At 43.8% G+C, this 19,964-nt stretch overlaps 1 protein-coding gene across 2 annotated transcripts in view; it reads right to left on the bottom strand.

The window, feature by feature from the left end:
- The window catches only part of LOC106603869 (neuronal vesicle trafficking-associated protein 2), a 47,551-nt gene that overhangs the window by 21,953 nt on the left and 5,634 nt on the right, over positions 1-19,964 (bottom strand). For both annotated transcript variants that reach the window (XM_014198073.2, XM_045717358.1), the window contains exon 3: positions 18,276-18,392. In XM_014198073.2, the coding sequence (XP_014053548.1) occupies positions 18,276-18,392 (117 nt within the window). The remainder of the gene's footprint in view (positions 1-18,275; positions 18,393-19,964) is intronic.

A 19,964-nucleotide genomic window follows, 5' to 3' on the forward strand; every position in this document is an offset into this window, starting at 1 on the left:
TGAGTGAGTGAGTGAGTGAGTGAGTGAGTGAGTGAGTGAGTGAGTGAGTGAGTGAGTGAGTGAGTGAGTGAGTGAGTGAGTGAGTGAGTGAGTGAGTGAGTGAGTGAGTATTTCCTGGCACTTTAGAAGCGCGGATGGCGCAAGTGACAGATGAGAGGCTGGTCATAAATTATAGTCAGGAGGAGGATTGCTGCTGGCCCCAGGCCACAACCCAGCTCCTGACTGGAGGGCTAACTGTCACAGAACAGGCTGATCCATACTGGCCATTGACTTGCCTCAGTTGTGTGACAGAGCCGGGGAGAAAAGCCTCTAGGTGGAAATCGAGTCTAGAAATGATAGTTTTAACATATTTACAAATGTACAGTTCCACAGAGAAGCCATGTAAATCAATGTGATGCCTCACAAACTGGAAAATGGGTTGTCTCTTAACATAGATAGTTTAACAAATGCACTGCTTCACATTGTATCCCTACTCTATACTCTCTACTACTCTCAACTCTCTACTAATATATACTCTCTACTACTCTCTTCTACTCTCAAAACTGTACTACTCCATACTCTCTACTATTCTACTACTCTCTACTACTCTCTACTACTCTACACTCTACTACTCTATACTCTACTACTCTATACTACTCTATACTCTGTACTACTCTATTCGCTATACTACTCTATAACTCTATACTCTCTACTACTCGATACTCTCTACTACTCTATACTCTACTACTCTATACTCTATGCTCTATACTACTCTATACTCTATACTACTCTATACTCTCTACTACTTTATACTCTACTACTCTATACTCTATGCTCTATACTACTCTATACTCTATACTACTCTATAATCTCTACTACGCTATACTCTATACTACGCTATACTCTATACTACGCTATACTCTATACTACTCTATACTCTATACTACTCTATACTACTCTATACTCTATACTCTCTACTACCCTCTACTCTCTACGCTCTATTTCTCTCTACACATCTACACTCTCTACTACTCTCTACTCTCTATTGCGCTCTACTCTATACTTTATACTACTCTATACTCTACTACTCTATACTCTCTACTCTCTACTACTCTATACTCTACTACTCTATACTCTACTACTCGATTCTATGGTCTACTCTATACTACTCTATACTACTCTATACTACTCTATACTCTACTACGTTATACTCTACTACGCTATACTCTATACTACTCTATACTCTATACTACTAATTATCGAGGTTAGCTAGCCAGCTATTTTCGTCCGCAGTGACGCCGTTCTCCGAACTTAGTCAACACTGCTAGCTAGCCAACTTCTACCGACTAGCAGCACTGTAGAAACTAATACATTACAACGGAACGATTTGATTAGTGTAGTGTTAGCTAGCTACATAGTTGTCTTTGCTGTCTTTGTATCTAAGATAATTGTGTAGTTTAGAGTAATTATCGAGGTTAGCTAGCCAGCTATTTTCGTCCGACGCCGTTCTCCAGACTTAGTCAACACACCTAGTCAACATCAAACCCACTGCTAGCTAGCCAACCTTTACCGACTAGCAGCACTGTAGAAACTAATACATTACAATGGAACGATTTGATTAGTGTAGTGTAAGCTAGCTACATAGTTGTCTTTGTCATAGTTTGATAATTGTGTAATTTAGAGTAATTATTGATGGTTAGCTAGCCAGCTATTTTCGGCCCCCGCGACGCCATTTTCCAAACCTAGCCAACTATTACCGACGAGCAGCATTGTCGAAACTAAATACATTACAAAGGAACGTCTTGATTAGTGTTATGTTTGCTAGCTACATAGTTGCCTTTGTATCATGATAAAGGTGTAGTACTGAAACTATCGAGGTTACCTAGCCAGCTACACTTTCAAACAAAGTCAACAACACAGCCACTGCTAGCTAGCCTACTTCACCAGCCAGCAGTACTGTATCATTTTAGTCATTTTAGTCAATAAGATTTTTGCAACGTAAGCTTAACTTTCTGAACATTCGAGACGTGTAGTCCACTTGTCATTCCAATCTCCTTTGCATTAGCATAGCCTCTTCTGTAGCCTGTCAACTATGTGTCTGTCTATCCCTGTTCTCTCCCGTCTGCACAGGCCATACAAACGCTTCACACCGCGTGGCCGCTGCCACTCTAACCTGGTGGTCCCAGCACGCACAACCCACGTGGAGTTCCAGGTCTCCGGCAGCCTCTGGAACTGCCGGTCTGCGGCCAACATGGCAGAGTTCATCTCAGCCTATGCTACCCTCCAGTCCCTCGACTTCTTGGCGCTGACGGAAACATGGATTACCACAGATAACACTGCTACTCCTACTGCTCTCTCCTCGTCTGCCCACGTGTTCTCGCATACCCCAAGAGCATCATGCCAGCGGGGTGGTGGCACTGGAATCCTCATCTCTCCCAAGTGGACATTCTCTCTTTCTCCCCTGACCCATCTGTCTATCGCCTCCTTTGAATTCCATGCTGTCACAGTTACCAGCCATTTCAAGCTTAACATCCTTATCATTTATCGCCCTCCAGGTTCCCTTGGAGAGTTCATCAATGAGCTTGACGCCTTGATAAGTTCCTGAGGATGGCTCACCTCTCACAGTTCTGGGTGACTTTAACCTCCCCACGTCTACCTTTGACTCATTCCTCTCTGCCTCCTTCTTTCCACTCCTCTCCTCTTTTGACCTCACCCTCTCACCTTCCCCCCCTACTCACAAGGCAGGCAAAACGCTTGACCTCATCTTTACTAGATGCTGTTCTTCCACTAATCTCATTGCAACTCCCCTCCAAGTCTCCGACCACTACCTTGTATGCTTTTCCCTCTCGCTCTCCTCCAACACTTCTCACTCTGTCCCTACTCGGATGGTATTGCGCCGTCGCAACCTTCGCTCTCTCTCTCCCGCTACTCTCTCCTCTTCCATCCTATCATCTCTTCCCTCTGCTCAAACCTTCTCCAACCTATCTCCTGATTCTGCCTCCTCAACCCTCCTGTCCTCCCTTTCTGCATCCTTTGACTCTCTATGTCCCCTATCCTCCAGGCCGGCTCGGTCCTCCCTTCCTGCTCCGTGGCTCGACGACTCATTGCGAGCTCACAGAACAGGGCTCCGGGCAGCCGAGCGGAAATGGAGGAAAACTCGCCTCCCTGCGGACCTGGCATCCTTTCACTCCCTCCTCTCTACATTTTCCTCTTCTGTTTCTGCTGCTAAAGCCACTTTCTACCACTCTAAATTCCAAGCATCTGCCTCTAACCCTAGGAAGCTCTTTGCCACCTTCTCCTCCCTCCTGAATCATCCTCCCCCTCCCACCCTCCTCCCTCTCTGAGGACGACTTCGTCAACCATTTTGAAAAGAAGGTCGACGACATCCGATCCTCGTTTGTTACGTCAAACAACACCGCTGGTCCTGCTCACACTGCCCTACCCTGTGCTTTGACCTCTTTCTCCCCTCTCTCTCCAGATGAAATCTTGCGTCTTGTGACGGCCGGCCGCCCAACAACCTGCCCGCTTGACCCTATCCCCTCCTCTCTTCTCCAGACATTTCCGGAGACCTTCTCCCTTACCTCACCTCGCTCATCAACTCATCCTTGACCGCTGGCTACGTCCCTTCCGTCTTCAAGAGAGCGAGAGTTGCACCCCTTCTGAAAAAACCTACACTCGATCCCTCCAATGTCAACAACTACAGACCAGTATCCCTTCTTTCTTTTCTCTCCAAAACTCTTGAACGTGCCGTCCTTGGCCAGCTCTCTTGCTATCTCTCTCAGAATGACCTTCTTGATCTAAATCAGTCAGGTTTCAAGACTGGTCATTCAACGGAGACTGCTCTTCTCTGTGTCACAGAGGCTCTCCGCACTGCTAAAGCTAACTCTCTCTCCTCTGCTCTCATCCTTCTAGACCTATCTGCTGCCTTTGATACTGTGAACCACCAGATCCTCCTCTCCACCCTCTCCGAGTTGGGCATCTCCGGCGCAGCCCACGCTTGGATCGCGTCCTACCTGACAGGTCGCTCCTACCAGGTGGCGTGGCGAGAATCTGTCTCCGCACCACGTGCTCTCACCACTGGTGTCCCCCAGGGCTCTGTTCTAGGCCCTCTCCTATTCTCGCTATACACCAAGTCACTTGGCTCTGTCATATCCTCACATGGTCTCTCCTATCATTGCTATGCAGACGACACACAATTAATCTTCTCCTTTCCCCCTTCTGATAACCAGGTGGCGAATCGCATCTCTGCATGTCTGGCAGACATATCAGTGTGGATGACGGATCACCACCTCAAGCTGAACCTCGGCAAGACGGAGCTGCTTTTCCTCCCGGGGAAGGACTGCCCGTTCCATGATCTCGCCATCACGGTTGACAACTCCATTGTGTCCTCCTCCCAGAGTGCTAAGAACCTTGGCGTGACCCTGGACAACACCCTGTCGTTCTCCACTAACATCAAGGCGGTGACCCGATCCTGTAGGTTCATGCTCTACAACATTCGCAGAGTACGACCCTGCCTCACACAGGAAGCGGCGCAGGTCCTAATCCAGGCACATGTCATCTCCTGTCTGGATTACTGCAACTCGCTGTTGGCTGGGCTCCCTGCCTGTGCCATTAAACCCCTACAACTCATCCAGAACGCCGCAGCCCGTCTGGTGTTCAACCTTCCCAAGTTCTCTCACGTCACCCCGCTCCTCCGCTCACTCCACTGGCTTCCAGTTGAAGCTCGCATCCGCTACAAGACCATGGTGCTTGCCTACGGAGCCGTGAGGGGAGCGGCACCCCCGTACCTTCAGGCTCTGATCAGTCCCTACACCCAAACGAGGGCACTGCGCTCATCCACCTCTGGCCTGCTGGCCCACCTACCTCTGAGGAAGCACAGTTCCCGCTCAGCCCAGTCAAAACTGTTCGCTGCTCTGGCACCCCTATGGTGGAACAAGCTCCCTCACGACGCCAGGACAGCGGAGTCAATCACCACCTTCCGGAGACACCTGAAACCCCACCTCTTTAAGGAATACCTAGGATAGGATAAAGTAATCCTTCTAACCCCCCCCCCCCCAACAGATTTAGATGCACTATTGTAAAGTGGTTGTTCCACTGGATATCATAAGGTGAATGCACCAATTTGTAAGTCGCTCTGGATAAGAGCGTCTGCTAAATGACTTAAATGTAAATGTAAATGTACTCTCTTCTACCCTCTACTCTCTACTCTCTTCTCTCTACTACTCTCTACTCCCTACTACTCTCAATGCTCTACTCCTCTCTACTCTCTACTACTCTATACTCTATGCTCTCTACTACTCTATGCTCTATACTACTCTACACTCTATACTACTCTATACTACTCAATACTCTCTACATATACTCTCTACTACTCTATACTCTCTTCTACTCTCTACTACTCTATACTCTCTACTACTCTACTAGAGGTCGACCGATTAATCGGAATGGCTGATTAATTAGGGCCGATTTCAAGTTTTCATAACAATCGGTAATTGGCATTTTTGGACACCGATTGTGGCAAAAAAAATTTACCTTTATTTAACTAGGCAAGTCAGTTAAGAACACATTCTTATTTTCAATGACAACCCAGGAACGGTGGGTTAACTGCCTTGTTCAGGGGCAGAACGATAGATGTTTACCTTGTCAGCTCGGGGATTCGATCTTGCAACCTTCCGGTTACTAGTCCAACGACCTTCCGGTTACTAACCACCTGCCTTACATTGCACTCCACGAGGAGCCTGCGTGGCAGGCTGACTACCTGTTACGCGAGTGCAGCAAGAAGCCAAGGTAAGTTGCTAGCTAGCATTAAACTTAACTTATAAAAAAACAATTAATCTTAACATAATCACTAGTGATATTACTAGTTTATCTAGCGTGTCCTACGTTGCATATAATCGATGCGGTGCATGTTAATTTCTCATCGAATCACAGCCTACTTCGCCAAACGGGTGATGATCTAACAAGCAAAAAAAGCACTGTCGTTGCACCAATGTGTACCTAACCATAAACATCAATGCCTTTCTTTAAAATCAATACACAAGTATATATTTTTAAACAGGCATATTTAGTTAATATTGCCTGCTAACATGAATTTATTTTAACCTCTCTGGGGTATGTGGGACGCTAGCATCCCACTTGCCAACAGCCAGTGAAATAACAGGGCGCCAAATTCAAAAGAACAAAAATCTCATAATTCAAATTTCTCAAACATACAAATTTTATACACCATTTTAAAGATAAACTTCTCATTAATCCAACCACAGTGTCCGATTTCAAAAAGGCTTTATGGCGAAAGCATACCATTAGATTATGTTAGGACAGCACCTAGACAAGAAAAACCACACAGCCATTTTCCAAGCAAGGAGAGGCGTCACAAAAACCAGAAATACAGCTAAAATTAATCACTAACCTTTGACGATCTTCTTCAGATGACACTCCCAGGACTCAATGTTACACAATACATGTATGTTTTGCTCGATAAAGTTCATATTTATATCCAAAAACCCCATTTTACATTGGCCTCCAAAACTTCCGGTGAATGAGCACATCAATTTACAGAAATACTCATCATAAACGTTGATAAAATATAGCAGAGCGGCAATTCAAAACAACAAAAATCTCATAATTCAAATTTCTCAAACATACAAGCATTATACACCATTTTAAAGATAAACTTCTCCTTAATGCAACCGCTGTGTCAGATTTCAAAAAAGCTTTACGGCGAAAGCACTTTGCAATAATCTGAGTACAGCGCTCAGTCACGAAAACAAGCCATACAGATACCCGCCATGTTGTGGAGTCAACAAAAGTCAGAAATAGCATTATAAATATTCACTTACCTTTGATGATCTTCATCGGAATGCACTCCCAGGAATCCCAGTTCCACAATAAATGTTAGTTTCCTTTCGATAAAGTTCATATTTATGTCCAACTACCTCCTTTTTTTCGCGCATTCAGTTCACTATTCCAAATGAAAAATGCGCGAGCACTAAGTTCAGACAAAAAGTCAAAAAAGTTCTATTACAGTTCGTAGAAACATGTCAAACGATGTATAGAATCAATCTTTAGGATGTTTTTATCATAAATCTTCAATAATATTCCAACCGGACAATTACTGTGTCTTCAGAAATCAAAAGGAACTCAGCTCGCTCTCACGGCCGCACACGACTGAGCTCATGCCATTCTGTCAGCCACCTGGTTCAAATAGCTCTTATTCTCTCCCCATTCACAGTAGAAGCCTGAAACAACGTTCTAAAGACTGTTGACATCTAGTGGAAGCCTTAGGAAGTGCAATATGACCCCACAGACACTGTATATTGGATAGGCAATCACTTGAAAAACTACAAATCTCAGATTTCCCACTTCCTGGTTGGATTTTTCTCAGGTTTTTCACCTGCCATATGAGTTCTGTTATACTCACAGACATCATTCAAACAGTTTTAGAAACTTCAGAGTGTTTTCTATCCAAATCTACTAATAATATGCATATCCTAGCTTCTGGGCCTGAGTAGTAGGCAGTTAACTCTGGGCACGCTTTTCATCCGGACGTGAAAACACTGCCCCCTACCCTAGTGAGGTTAACTAGGGAAATGGTGTCACTTCTCTTGCGTTCCGTGCAAGCAGTCAGGGTATATGCAGCAGTTTGGACCGCCTGGCTCGTTGAGAACTGTGTGAAGACCATTTATTCCTAACAAAGACCGTAATTAATTTGCCAGAATTGTACATAATTATGACATAACGTTGAAGGTTGTGCAATGTAACAGCAATATTTAGACTTAGGGTTGCCACCCGTTAGATAAAATACGGAACGTTCCTTATTTCACTGAAAGAATAAACTTTTTTTTTCTTCAAAATGATAGTTTCCGGATTTGACCATATTAATGACCGAAGGCTCGTATTTCTGTGTGTTATTATGTTATAATTAAGTCTATGATTTGATATTTCATAGAACAGTCTGACTGAGCGGTGGCAGGCAGCAGCAGGCTCGTAAGCTTTCATTCAAACAGCACTTTCGTGCATTTGCCAGCAGCTCTTTGCAGTGCTTCAAGCATTGAGCTGTTTATGACTTCAAGCCTATCAACTCCCGAGATTAGGCTGGTGTAACCGATGTGAAATGGCTAGCTAGTTAGCTGGGTGCGCGCTAATAGCGTTTCAATCGGTGACGTTATTCGCTCTGAGACCTTGAAGTAATTGTTCCGCTTGCTCTGCAAGGGCCGCGGCTTTTGTGGAGCGATGGGTAATGATGCTTCGAGGGTGGCTGTTGTCGATGTGTTCCTGGTTCGAGCCCAGGTAGGGGCGAGGAGAGAGACGGAAGCTATACTGTTACACTGGCAATACTAAAGTGCCTATAAGAACATTCAATAGTCAAAGGTATATGAAATACAAATGGTATAGAGAGAAATAGTCCTATAATTCCTATAATAACTACAACCTAAAACTTCTTACCTGGTAATATTGAAGACTCATGTTAAAAGGAACCACCAGCTTTCATATGTTCTCATGTTCTGAGCAAGGAACTTAAACGTTAGCTTTTTTACATGGCACATATTGCACTTTTACTTTCTTCTCCAATACTTTGTAATCTCTACTACTCTATATTCTATACTACTCTCTACTACTCTCTACTACTCTATACTCTCTACTACTCTATACTCTCTTCTACTCTCTACTACTCTATACTCTCTACTACTATCTACTCTCTACTACTCTCTACTCTCTACTACTCTATACTCTATTCTACTCTCTACTACTCTCTACTCTATGCTCTCTACTACTCTCTACTACTATCTACTCTCTACTACTCTATACTACTCTATACTACTCTCCACTACTGTAAACTCTCTACTACTCTCTACTACTCTCCTACTGCTCTATACTACTCTCTGCTCTCTACTACACTATACGCTCTTCTACTCTCTACTACCCCATGCTCTCGACTGCTCTCTACTCTCTGCTACTCTATACTCTCTACTACTCTCTACTCTCTACTACTCTATACTCTCTACTACTCTCTACTCTCTTCTACTCTCAACTAGCTCTACTCTCTACTACTCTATACACTATTCTACTCTCTACTCCCTACTACTTTCAATGCTCTACTCCTCTCTTCCACTCTCTACTACTCGTCACTCACTACTACTCTCTACTCTATACTCCTCTCTTCTACTCTATACTCGCTACTACCCTATATTCTCTACCACTCTCTTCTAATCTATACTCTCTACTCTATATTCTCTACTACTCTCTTCTAATCTATACTCTCTACTACTCTCTACTACTCTCTACTCCTCTCTACTACTCTCTTCTACTCTATACTTGCTACTACTCTCTACTCTCTACATCTCTCTTCTACTCTCTAATCCTCTCTACTCTCTACTACTCTCTACTACTCTATACTCTCTACTATTCTGTACTCTTTACTACTCTATACTCTCTACTACTTTCTACTCTCTACTCCTCTCTACTCTCTACTATCTACTACTCTCTACTACTATCTACTCTATACCACTCTATACGCTCCAATACTCTATACTCTATACGCAATACTCTATAATCTCTACTACTCTATATTCTATACTACTCTCTACTACTCTATTCTACTCTATACTACTCTCCACTACTGTAAACTCTCTACTACTCTCCTACTCTCTACTACCCTACGCTCTCTACTACTATATACTCTCTACTACTCTCTACTCTCTACTACTCTAAAATCTATTCTACTCTCTACTACTCTCTACTACTCTATACTCTCTACTACTCTCTACTCTATGCTCTCTACTACTCTCTACGCTCTACTACTCCCTACTACTCTCTAATATCTACTAATCTCTACTACTATCTACTCTCTACTTCTCTATACTCTATTCTACTCTCTACTACTATTTACTACTCTCTACTACTCTCTGCTCCCTACTACACTCTACTCTCTACTACTCTCTTCTACTCTCTTCTACTCTATACTATTCTCTTCTCTCTACTACTCTCCACTCTATACAACTCTGTACTCTCTTCTACTCTATACTCTCTATTACCCTGTACTCTTGACTACTCTATACTCTCTATACTACTCTATACTCTCGACTGCTCTATACTCTCTACTACTCTCTACTACTCTATACTCTCTACTCTCTACTACTATACTTTATACTACTCTATACACTCTACTACTCTATACTACTCTCTACTCTCTACTACTCTCTACTCCCTACTTCTCTCTACTACTCTCTACTACTATACTCATGCCTACGCTATACTCTCTACTACTCTATACTCTCTACTCTCTACTCTCTACTACTATACTTTCTACTACTCTATACTCTCTACTACTCCATACTCTCTTGTACTCTCTAATACTCTTTACTACTCTATACTCTCTTCTACTCTCTACTACTTTATACTACTCTCTAATACTCTATACTACTCATTACTACTCTCTGCTCTATACTACTCTTTACTCTTTAGTACTCTATACTCTCTTCTACTCTAAACTCTCTACTACTCTAAACGCTCTACTACTCTCTACTACTCTATACACTCTTGTACTCTATGCTCTCTACTACTCTCCTACTCTCTACTACTCTCTACTGCTCAATACTACTCTCTGCTCTCTACTATCTACTACTCTATACTCTACTACTGTATACTCTCTACTACTCTATACTCTATTCTACTCTCTACTACTATTTACTACTCTCTACGACTATATACTCTCTACTACCCTCTACTCTCTACTACTCTCTTCTACTCTCTTCTACTCTATACTACTCTCTTCTCTCTACTACTCTCCACTCTATACAACTCTGTACTCTCTTCTACTCTATACTCTCTATTACCCTGTACTCTTGACTACTCTATACTCTCTACTACTCTATACTCTCTACTACTCTATACTCTCAACTGCTCTATACTCTCTACTACTCTCTACTACTCTCTACTACTCTATACTCTCTACTCTCTACTCTCTACTACTATACTTTCTACTACTCTATACACTCTACTACTCTATACTACTCTCTACTACTCTCTACTCCCTACTTCTCTCTACTACTCTCTACTACTATACTCACGCCTACTCTATACTCTCTACTACTCTATACGCTCTACTCTCTACTACTATACTTTCTACTACTCTATACTCTCTACTACTCTATACTATCTTCTACTCTCTACTACTTTATATTACTCTCTAATACTCTATACTACTCATTACTACTCTCTGCTCTATACTACTCTTTACTCTTTAGTACTCTATACTCTCTTCTACTCTAAACTCTCTACTACTCTAAACTCTCTACTACTCTCTACTACTCTATACATTCTTCTACTCTATGCTCTCTACTACTCTCTACTCTCTACTACTATCTACTACTCTATACTCTCTTCTACTCTAAACTCTCTACTACTCTAAACTCTCTACTACTCTCTACTACTCTATACGCTCTTCTACTCTATACTCTCTACTACTATATACTCTCTAATATGCTCAACTCCTCTCTACTACTCTCTACTACTCTCTACTACTATCAACTACTCTATACTCTCTACTACTCTCTACTCTCTACTACTCTCTACAACTCTACTCTCTACTACTCTCTACTACTCTCTACTACTCTATACTCTCTTCTACTCTATACTCTCTATTACTCTCTACTACTCTCTACTCTTTACTACTCTCTACCCTCTACTCTCTACTACACTATACTCTCTACTACTCTATACTCTCTTCTACTCTCTACTACTCTCTACTACTCTCTACTCTCTACTACTCTCTACCCTCTACTACACTATACTCTCTACTACTCTCTACTCTCTACTACTCTATACTCTTTTCTACTCTCTACTACTCTATACTCTCTACTCTCTACTACGCTATACTCTCTTCTACTCTCTACTACTCTATACTCTCTACTACTCTCTACTCTCTATTAGGGTTGCAAAGGGTCGGGATATTTCCGGCAAATTTCCAAAAATTTTCCAGACATTTTCCATGGGAAATTAAGCCCTGGAATTTGGTGAATTTTGCTTAAATTCATCAAAAATGTTCGCTTATAACAGCGAACTTTTTTGTGGGATACACATAAGGCAATTCTAGGTCTTGTGGCATATTTTGGTTAAACTATCCCCAATTCAATGGAATTGCAACAGTGCATTCTTCCATCACATGTGCAGTGCACTGTTCCATCACATGTACAGCTGATTCTCAAGATCTTGCACACTAATGAGATGCTATTGCTCCCACACTACTCCACTGCCTGAGCCAAGGACTACATGCTTTCTGGTAAGTTTTGATTAGAATAATGGGTGGGGTGAATATAGTTTATATGACATTCATGATTTTTTGCTAACTAGTAAATAGTAGCCTACAGTAAAGTGTGTTTAAATCATTTCTAACTTGTTAACAATTTCTGCTAGTTAGTTTTTGCTACCATGCGGGTTTTAGCTTGCTTGAGCCTGCTAACTGAGGAGTGTTAATTCACCTGTTTTCATACATGTTTCATTTTAAAACATGAATCTTACAAAGGAGTTGTTTAATCTAACTGCTTAACTATTTATCTGTACATGGAATTGTATATATATATATTTTATATATACTGCTCAAAAAAATAAAGGGAACACTTAAACAACACATCCTAGATCTGAATGAAAGAAATAATCTTATTAAATACTTTTTTCTTTACATAGTTGAATGTGCTGACAACAAAATCACACAAAAATAATCAATGGAAATCCAATTTATCAACCCATGGAGGTCTGGATTTGGAGTCACACTCAAAATTAAAGTGGAAAACCACACTACAAGCTGATCCAACTTTGATGTAATGTCCTTAAAACAAGTCAAAATGAGGCTCAGTAGTGTGTGTGGCCTCCACGTGCCTGTATGACCTCCCTACAACGCCTGGGCATGCTCCTGATGAGGTGGCGGATGGTCTCCTGAGGGATCTCCTCCCAGACCTGGACTAAAGCATCCGCCAACTCCTGGACAGTCTGTGGTGCAATGTGGCGTTGGTGGATGGAGCGAGACATGATGTCCCAGATGTGCTCAATTGGATTCAGGTCTGGGGAACGGGCGGGCCAGTCCATAGCATCAATGCCTTCCTCTTGCAGGAACTGCTGACACACTCCAGCCACATGAGGTCTAGCATTGTCTTGCATTAGGAGGAACACAGGGCCAACCGCACCAGCATATGGTCTCACAAGGGGTCTGAGGATCTCATCTCGGTATCTAATGGCAGTCAGGCTACCTCTGGCGAGCACATGGAGGGCTGTGCGGCCCCCCAAAGAAATGCCACCCCACACCATGACTGACCCACCGCCAAACCGGTCAGGCTGGAGGATGTTGCAGGCAGCAGAACGTTCTCCACGGCGTCTCCAGACTCTGTCACGTCTGTCACATGTGCTCAGTGTGAACCTGCTTTCATCTGTGAAGAGCACCGGGCTCCAGTGGAGAATTTGCCAATCTTGGTGTTCTCTGGCAAATGCCAAACGTCCTGCACGGTGTTGGGCTGTAAGCACAACCCCCACCTGTGGATGTCGGGCCCTCATACCACCCTCATGGAGTCTGTTTCTGACTGTTTGAGCAGACACATGCACATTTGTGGCCTGCTGGAGGTCATTTTGCAGGGCTCTGGCAGTGCTTCTCCTGCTCCTCCTTGCACAAAGGCGGAGGTAGCGGTCCTGCTGCTGGGTTGTTGCCCTCCTACGGCCTCCTCCACGTCTCCTGATGTACTGGCCTGTCTCCTGGTAGCGCCTCCATGCTCTGGACACTACGCTGACAGACACAGCAAACCTTCTTGCCACAGCTCGCATTGATGTGCCATCCTGGATGAGCTGCACTACCTGAGCCACTTGTGTGGGTTGTAGACTCCGTCTCATGCTACCACTAGAGTGAAAGCACCGCCAGCATTCAAAAGTGGCCAAAACATCAGCCAGGAAGCATAGGAACTGAGAAGTGGTCTGTGGTCCCCACCTGCAGAACCACTCCTTTATTGGGGGTGTCTTGCTAATTGCCTATAATTTCCACCTGTTGTCTATTCCATTTGCACAACAGCATGTGAAATGTATTGTCAATCAGTGTTGCTTCCTAAGTGGACAGTTTGATTTCACAGAAGTGTGATTGACTTGGAGTTACATTGTGTTGTTTAAGTGTTCCCTTTATTTTTTTGAGCAGTGTATTTTTTTAATCTTTACAGGAAAATGCCACGGGCACTATCTGATGTGTGGAGACATTTCACTGCAGCTAATGTAGAAGGAAAAGCTATGTACATTTGCAAATACTGGTGCCAAATCGTATGTGAAGAATGCAACAAAGATACAGAATCACCTGGCCAAGTGCATAAAGTTCCCTCAGTGCTCACAACAAGCAACCTCTGACAAAAGTCCCTCTACTTCTATTCGAGGTGAAAATGACGAATCAGACACCTTATTGATAGCAACAGCTCATGGTCCTCCTGGAATCAGACGTTTTTTTGACTCAATGGAGTAAAGTAGTCAGAGAAATGCTGATGAATGTCTTGCTCGAGCTGTGTATGCAACTGGTTCACCTCTGATGCTCACAGGCAATGTTTTGGATATGTGGAGATTGCATCTGCTAGCCGAGACACCCAGCCAGCGCCTGCCCTTCATTCTCATTCTGCTGAGTCCCTTGACAGAGAGAGAGGCGTCTCAGCTCAGCTCCCTGCTCTTTCATTTCATTTTGTCTATACTCATGTGCACACAGGGAGAGTTAGCCATTGTTCATGACTCTCAGTTCCATTTCATTACATTACACATAAGAGTCATTGTCATTTGACAAAGGCGTTAAGCATTAGGACCTTACCTTTCATATCAGCGAGAAACGGATACACACCTTTATAGGGTTTGGGTTAGTGTTTCCACATGGCCACATCTCCATGTTACAGCGTGTTTACAGTAGACAGACTGGAGATGGAGGGACCACCTATACTAATTAGCTATCTAGCATGCTCCAAACACCTGTGTGTAACAGAAGAAGTCTGCCAGAAACGTGCTGTCTCTGAAACGTGCTGTCTCTGAAACGCGCTGTCTCTGACACGTGCTGTCTCTGAAACGCGCTGTCTCTGAAACGCGCTGTCTATGGCACGTGCTGTCTCTGACACGTGCTGTCTCTGAAACGTGCTGTCTCTGACACGTGCTGTCTCTGAAACGTTTGCGATTATTTTGATGTATATGAAAGTAAAGAGCTTTATGTTTCAAGAACCGTATCGCAATTGAGAATCGATTCCCGTTTAAATGGCGTATTTATAAGCTATTGTTACAGGTAAAACAATTTTCCTTTGTGTGTGTATGAGCGTGTGTGTGTGAGCATGTGTGTGCGTGTGAGCTTGTGTTTGTGCGTATGTGTATGTGCGCGTGCATGTATGTGTGTGCATATTTCTGAACTCATAACCTTTAACAAAAATGACAAGCACATAATAACCATAGACTCTGAACATTCTGTATGGCAGAATTACTCATCCAACTGAAACAACTGTTTAGGTCACATATGTACTTAGAACATCAATCATCTCCAACTTCTCCTTCAGTGGAGTGAGGCATTGCTTGCGACAGGCCTTTTTTTTCCCCACCAGAAAAAAACTAAGTAAATTAAGATAAATATTTGATAATTGCATTGAATGAGAGGCTCTCTGGCTATATGGTGTGGGCAGGACTCTGGACGTGGCTACTGCTGCTGCTGCTACTACTGCTACTGCTACTACTACTACTGCTACTGCTACTACTACTACTGCTACTACTACTACTGCTACTACTACTACTGCTGCTACTACTACTACTACTACTACAACTGCTACTACTACTACTGCTACTGCTGCTACTACTACTACTACTACTACTACTACTACTGCTGCTACTACTACTGCTACTGCTACTACTACTGCTGCTGCTACTACTACTGCTACTACTACTACTGCTACTACTGCTGCTGCTACTACTACTACTGCTACTGCTACTGCTACTACTACTGCTACTGCTACTACTACTGCTACTGCTACTACTACTACTACTACTACTACTACTACTGCTGCTGCTGCTGTGTGAGCCACTTGGCATGCTGTGTGAGCCACTTGGCATGCTGTGTGAGCCACTTGGCATGCAGTGTGTGGTCAAACATCCTGCCTCCCTGCTTGCAGAGAAAGAGAGAGCCAGCCACAACCTGCCCTCCGAGCCCCAGCAGACAGCTTGAACCCCGTCCCTCCATCCACCTCCCCACTTTAATTGAGTCCTCCTAATTCCCCCTTTTATTTCGACATGATATGTTAATATGTTACGCTTTGCTGCATCAGATACCAAGAGACCTCCGTCTTCTTTTGTTTTGTATTTAATGAAGGAAGACGTTCCTCCCCTTTACCCGGATAAAGTAACTATGGGGAATTTGGCCGTGCTCAACTCAACTGGGAGCAATCGCAGGGAGGTGAGGCATATATACTCTGAGCGCTTCATCCATCAACACAATCTGCTATGGAGAGACGATGTGTGAGCTTTCTACACAGATCCGTCTCTCTCTCCCCAGTCAGCGCTAGGCTGGGAGGATAGTCAGAATACGCCACTGCTCATTCAGCTCAATCAGTCACGCAAGGCAGCCAGCCCCCCAAAAGATCCTACGGCACACAAATCAGACTGAGTTATAAAAAAGGCTCTCATTTGAATTCCCCTCCACCAAACAGAAGTTGATAGCGCATTGCGCCGTGCAGCCTGCAAGAGAAGGCCCTCCTTGTTTCCAGGTCAAATACCTCCGTCTCATCTCCCAGCTGTGGGAGGGAATGCCAGGCATGGTCGATCAAGCCTCTCCACTCTGCCACAAAGGGAGCAAGATCCTCCTCTCAGTCAGTCACAACCCCACTCAGACAAGCTTCACAGCCTCTGTTTGTGTTGAATATTTCATTGTCTCTCTCTTCCTCTGCTGGCTCCTCAAATGACCTTTAACGGCAAAGCCAAACTTCCACTCTCTCTGCTCTCCTTCCTCACTGCCAGACTCCATCTCACAATAATTATAGTCAAACACTCTGCAGAACCCTCTCTTCCATCAAAATTCAACAGCACCTAAAATGTAATAGCCCTAAACAAGTGATGGGGGGGGGGGGGAAATCGATACAGTTACATATCACAATATTATTTCTGAAGATATTATGTTGATATTTTGATTCCAAGTATCGATTTGCAAAGATATATATTTTGGTTGTGTTTTTTTTTTCTAGATAGCGTTAGCTAACACTAGTCGGCTGTACCTGCACCAAAACTCTGGTGTTTTTCATCCTATAGTTTGTTCTCCATCTTCTTTTTAAATAGTGAGCCAACATGTTTTAAATACTTTTATTTCCATGACTGACCAAAACTCCTTTTCTCTCTTCTCTTTCTGCAGAAGACATATAGTGAGCAATATTACATTTAGCTGATGCTCTTATCCAGAGTGACTTACTGTAGCGAGAGCATACATTTCGTACTTGTCCCCCATGGGAATCAAACCCACAAGCCTGGTGTTGCAAATACGTGAGCCACACGGAACATATGGTGAAAATGTTTGTAACATCAAATCGCAACAAAATCACAGCATCGAATCGCAATACCTATAGAATCCTGGGAATTGCAATTCATATACTATGGGCACCTATACTATATGATAACATCATATTGTGATGTCCCTGGCAATTCCCAGCCCTAGCCCTCACTCTCAGGACTGTATAAGAAATTGCAGCCCATTGATTTGATGTGCCAAGGGAACAATGACCACTGCTATTGAGGCTAATGAAAGCAGAGCGTCTTTTAACTATGGATGAGGTCAATCCATTTCACTCTATGGTCTGGGTCTCCTCTCACTGTTAGTGACAGAGCTGCTCTATAAGAAACTGCAGGTCCATTTCAATTTCAACCTGGGTATCTACTTTGTATGTTAATAATGTGTAATAAATCCAGAAGAAACATCCAGTATGTCCTCAGGTACTGTGGATCACACACTGTTATATTCACATGGACGTTCAGCTTGCTAGCTCAAGTATTACAGAGATTCTCATGAGCTTATGCATGAGATCTGGCTACCATGACAACCCAATTACCATTGTGTTCCCTGTACAGCTAAGGAAGGAATCCTAAGGAACTTACATCTGCATCCGTGAAGTTGATGCATTCCCAAAGATAACTCCTCAGGAACACTATATGTGCTTAAAAGAGCAGAATTCTAATATTAACAACGCTAGCAGGCAGAAACGTAGCAAAGTAGCATCTTAGCGCTGAGGGAAGAGTTGGTCTGTCTCAGTGAATTAAGAAATTAACTTTCAGAGTACCTTGAGCCTCTCTGACACTCCATCAGTGAAGCTGATGGTAAACTCCTCCACCTTGGGCACCTTCATCTTGGATTTCTTCTGGTCCGTCTGGTACTCAGTCCGTGTCTTCACCACCACCTACAGAGAAAGGAGAGGGCAAAACACAGTCAGTTACAGTGACACAGCAAAACAATGTCCCTTAGGGGTTAGCTGGACTTCAGTTAGACAGAGCCATCATACAACACAGTCTTACTGTTACGTCATCACCGTGTTATGTCATCACCGTGTTATCTATTCAAGGGCAGAGAGAGAAACATAAAAACTCTAACCTCTGCCTCTGCCAAGCAACTGTCAGGGGTTGGCTATTTTAGGCACTGGCCTGTATGATGCACCCCAATCAGAACCAATCCACTCTCTTTTAACACGATGTAGAGGAACAGAGAGTTGGGTAAGCAGAGGCCTGTCCCAGTAATGTCACTCTGCCATTCTTCACTGAAATTGGCTCAGAATAGCAGTCAAAACACAGAGGGGGAGAGAGAGATAAAAATGTGCACGTGATTACATCCTGAGTGCTCTCGAGTGGCGCAGCGGTTTAAGGCACTGCATCTCAGTTCTAGAGGTGTCACTACAGACCCTGGTTCGATCCTGGGCTGTATCACAACCTTCTTAACTGACTTGCCTAGTCAAATAAAGGTTAAATAAAAAAAATTTAAACATCCCTGTGAGCCTCATTGTGCTGCTTGTATGAAAGTCACATTGAACGTTTCGTCAGAAAGTATACTCTGCAGTAAATGACTAATGAATTCAGCACATTGTACTGCTGTTTCCTTATCACTGCTACAGGTCACTGTGACTGTACTGCTGGTTCCGTATCACTGCTACAGGTCACTGTGACTGTACTGCTGGTTCCGTATCACTGCTACAGGCCACTGTGACTATACTGCTGTTTCAGTATCACTGCTACAGGTCACTGTGACTGTACTGCTGGTTCCGTATCACTGCTACAGGTCACTGTGACTGTACTGCTGGTTCCGTATCACTGCTACAGGCCACTGTGACTGTACTGCTGTTTCCTTATCACTGCTACAGGTCACTGTGACTGTACTGCTGGTTCCATATCACTGCTACAGGCCACTGTGACTGTACTGCTGGTTCCTTATCACTGCTACAGGCCACTGTGACTGTACTGCTGGTTCCGTATCACTGCTACAGGCCACTGTGACTGTACTGCTGGTTCTGTATCACTGCTACAGGTCACTGTGACTGTACTGCTGGTTCCTTATCACTGCCACTGTAACTGTACTGCTGGTTCCGTATCACTGCTACAGGCCACTGTGACTGTACTGCTGGTTCCGTATCACTGCTACAGGCCACTGTGACTGTACTGCTGGTTCCTTATCACTGCCACTGTGACTGTACTGCTGGTTCCTAATCACTGCCACTGTGACTGTACTGCTGGTTCCTTATCACTGCTACAGGCCACTGTGACTGTACAGCTGGTTCCTTATCACTGCCACTGTGACTGTACTGCTGGTTCCTTATCACTGCTACAGGCCACTGTGACTGTACTGCTGGTGCCTTATCACTGCTACAGGCCACTGTGACTGTACTGCTGGTTCCTTATCACTGCTACAGGCCACTGTGACTGTACTGCTGGTTCCTTATCACTGCTACAGGCCACTGTGACTGTACTGTGACTGTACTGCTGGT

The sequence above is a fragment of the Salmo salar genome, chromosome ssa04 (assembly GCF_905237065.1).
Source record: "Salmo salar chromosome ssa04, Ssal_v3.1, whole genome shotgun sequence".
Classification (NCBI taxonomy): domain Eukaryota; kingdom Metazoa; phylum Chordata; class Actinopteri; order Salmoniformes; family Salmonidae; genus Salmo; species Salmo salar.